Genomic DNA, 3,907 nt, shown 5'->3' on the forward strand with positions numbered 1-3,907 from the left:
AAATGCGCCTCTGAGACATGGACACTGTTCAAATATGACGAAACCGGAAATATGACGTTCGAGAGGAAAATGCTCAGAAGGATACTTGGCCCCGTATGTGTGAAGGACAATGGAGGAGCCGCTATAATGACGAGCTATACGAGATGTACGGCGACCTCACTGTCGTACAGCGTATCAAGCTCGCCAGGCTCCGGTGGGCTGTTCATGTTGTTCGCATGGAAACGGACGACCCAGCCCGTAAAGTCTTTTTAAGCCGTCCACAAGGACAGAGGAGGCATGGTAGGCCCAAATTGAAGTGGCAAGATGGCGTGGAGGCGTTTGGCAGGGATAACGGACCGTGAGCGGTTTCGGGCACTTCTAACGTAGGTCAAGTCCCCAAAGCGGTTGTAGCGCCGGATAAGTAAGTAAGTATCCTATAGGTCATACCGTATTAGGATGTGAATACAAAAATTATTTACTTATGTTGACAGTTATACCATGACGAAGTGGCAGCGTATTCGTGATTTGTCCCGCGCGCGAATGTTGCAAAAAGACATTTTAATCGCCGTGGCTTGGGATTGGCTTGATAGACAGTCAAAAGGAGTTTTGACCGAGAAAAGAAATGACAACAATCCGCGAAAGTAGCCACAGGTTGCCTGAGGTCCATTCGGGTTCCGAAGGTTATCGCTGCTATCAAAAAGAAGATGTTAATGAATCCAGTACGTTCAATAAGACAAATGGCAAAGGAACACGGGACCATTGACTTTACGGCACAAAATATCGTGAAGGAAAGTTGCGGGGAGCCGCTATAATGACGAGCTATACAAGATGTACAGCGACCTGACTGTCGTGCAGCGTATCAAGTTCCCCAGGCTCCGGTGGGCTGGCAATGTTGTGCGTATGGAAAAGAACGACCCAGCCCGTAAAGTCGTTTTAGACCGTCCATAGGGACAGAGGGGGCATGGTAGGCGCAAATTGCGGTGGCAAGATGGCGTGGAGGCGTTTGTCGGGGACCGTGACGGTTTCGGGCACTTATAAGGCTGGTCAAGTCCGCAAAGCGGTTGTAGCGCCGGATAAGGAAGTAAGTAAGGAGCGCTCGGTTGTAGTGCTTTTAAAATTACACTTATTTTTTTAAGTGAAATACGTGAAGGTTTTTGAGTTTGGGGTGATTAATCTTGCCTTGATATATGTTTTGTTCTATATTTTGACCAAATCCATGCTTAAACACCTTACTGGAATTGAGTAAACCATTCAATCAATTAACAAAGATAATGTCAACATAACTTTCACAGAAACTATGTTCAATGTTACCCGTACCTTGTTTAGAATCATCCCAATAAACTATTTAAACAACAAAATGATATTGTGACTTACCTGCTTTATAGGTATTAAGCTAATCGATGGTGTAATAGGGTTATCAAAAATAATATGCCTTGAGCTTTGTACTAATGTCGGAAGCATCGTATTAGTCGTCGACGACGATGAAGATTGGGAACTGGAAGGAGCGTTTGAATCTGCCGAATGAGGCGAACCAACCGGGGATCCAGTTGACGCTACATTTGGTGTTCCACCATTAGATGGCCGCACAATTGCATGAATGTCCAGCGCAGAAGAGATCGTTGCAGATGTCGATGATGTTGTCGGTGTGTGGCGATCATTGTTGCCACCAGGGCTAGGCCCGTTTGAATGCAGCATAGGAGTTCCGTTGTGCGATCTATTCCCTTGGTGTGATTCCTGTTGATTTCCGGCGGAATTTCCAGTACCGGTGGGGCCGTCACGACTACAGTTAAGTGGTAAGCTGTTGTCATCATCCGCATTGTCCATCGAGATTTCGACATGCGGGGTTAGAAAGTGCATTGGCGGTGTGCCGTTGTCTATTGATCGCTGCATAGAATCAGCTGCTGCTGCAGCTGCCGCGGCTGCTGCACTTCCATCGCTAAACGAGGCATTGACCGCGTTCATAGCTGCCAGGGCCGCCGGCAACAAGTTTGCTGGGTTATGTTGATCAAGGGCAAGTAGCAATGACGACGGCGTTCCAGGTCCCGGATTATCTAAATCGATACCGTGCCGATTGAAGAAATGCACTCTCAGTGATTTCATCGTACCTGCCCGATAGCTACATAGGGGACAGGTCTTGACGAGGTCGTGCTGACCAACGTGTTCGTTTTGGAAATGTGCACGCATTGCAATCTGCCGTTGAAACCCTCGATTACAATTGGACAATGGTACGGTAGGTTTTCGTGTGCGTCGTGAAGTGTTCCGCCAAATGATCCTTACGGAAGAATCGTTTTTGGCATACTCGGCATTCATACGGTTTTACACCAGTATGGCGCATCTTATGCCGGCGCATGTTTGCTCCATTGGAGAACTTCATATTACAGACATCACATTCAAAAAGCTTACGGTTGCCATTGTTGTTGTTATTGTTGTTGATGTGAAGTGGATTATTGTTGTTGATCACGCTTGAGTTGTTATTGTTGTGGTTATGATGGTTCAGATTATGTTTGAGATTTTCCAATAATTGAGCTGCTGCGGTACTCGACGTCGTAGTCGTTGCTCCAGATGTGGATTCTGAATTATCTGATAAGTTGTCGTCTCCTCCACTAATGTTACCGCCTCTACCACCATTTCCAGTGCTACAATTCCCAGAACTACGTAAGGATGAGATTGTGCTCGAAAGGCAATTTGCTAGCGCGCTACTGTCCATACTAGAATCAACTGAAGAAGCGACACGATCGTTTATCTCCCCACAATCCGGTTCCTCTTTAGTGGTAACAGATCCGGCGGCAGCCTTAGCAGCTGCCGCCGCCGCTGCTGCAGCAGCTTTCATAATAATGCTGGCTGGTGGTTCCATCATCGAAGCCAAAGCGGCTACCGCGGCTTCTGCTTCCGATGCAGAGGCTGTAGATGTAGCTGCTGCTTCCACGTGCTTTAGTAGACCTTGCGTTGTACGACGTCTTAGTCCATGTGAAGATGTTCCTGCCGAGTCCGGCTCATTAGTGGACATCGGTAATATTGAAACAAGACACGGCGTTCGGGTTTGTCCACGGACACTCCGACGCCGTTTATTCGCGGAACGTTTCGTTTTGTGGCGTTTATTGAGCAGATAGGAGACGAGATTGGCAGCTTGCAAAATTATTGGAAATCTGTATATTTTGTTGTTTACAATTCCCCCAGCCGTATTGGCTGCTATTTTGTACTTAATTCAATCATATGAGTTTACTGCTCCTGAAAATAAGAATATAATAAATATTATAATAATGTCACTATTCTTGTAACTTCCAAATAAAATTTAAAAAATTGTTAATATTTTGGTATCATATGCTCTTGACATTATGTAACCAAAATTGTTAATACAAATACGATCTATCATGTAATTAGTACGAAAACTAGAGAAATAATAGGACGCGGAATGCTAATGGTTGGAAGCGGAGTTTTTGGGGGAAGTCCGTAAGGTACAAGTAGGCGTAACATCTTCGATAGGTGCATGAAAACATTCAGACCGGAACTCGCCACTCCAACGGGTAGGAGTTGCTTATACTTCCTTGCACCTAGTTATCTTACGGGTCTTCTCAATTTCGTTACATCCATGTGTCGGAATCCGATTCTAACGAGCCGTCACCCGTCTTGGTGTCATGTAAATGGTAGCCTTGGAAGTTTCTTGATAACGGTCTCCTATTTATGTCAACTGAACGTGCTCAACATAATGTTGGATAAAAGGGAAGGATTAGAAGAAAATGATTTCTTTTGTTGGTTTCTCATTTCTTAGCTTGAACCATAAAGATTAAATCTAAAATTATGTGTTTTGATTCTTTATTAAAACATATACTTTTATATTTTCTAAACATAAATATTTTAGCTATATCGAGTGATAAAACAACTCAAATAACTCAAAAAGGGATAAAACATCCTTTTTTGTATGCTGTAA

General features: G+C 44.5%; 1 protein-coding gene across 1 annotated transcript; it reads right to left on the minus strand.

Annotated features, from left to right (window-relative positions):
* Positions 1–1,320: 1,320 nt before the first annotated feature.
* On the minus strand, positions 1,321–3,173 carry LOC121603002 (asparagine-rich zinc finger protein AZF1-like). The gene is given in 3 exon segments (XM_041931744.1): positions 1,321–2,195; positions 2,198–2,212; positions 2,215–3,173. Coding segments are annotated over 3 exon segments (1,662 nt in total). The 5' UTR covers positions 2,987–3,173.
* Between the last annotated feature and the right edge of the window lie 734 nt (positions 3,174–3,907).

The sequence above is a fragment of the Anopheles merus genome, unplaced genomic scaffold (genome assembly GCF_017562075.2).
Source record: "Anopheles merus strain MAF unplaced genomic scaffold, AmerM5.1 LNR4000760, whole genome shotgun sequence".
Classification (NCBI taxonomy): domain Eukaryota; kingdom Metazoa; phylum Arthropoda; class Insecta; order Diptera; family Culicidae; genus Anopheles; species Anopheles merus.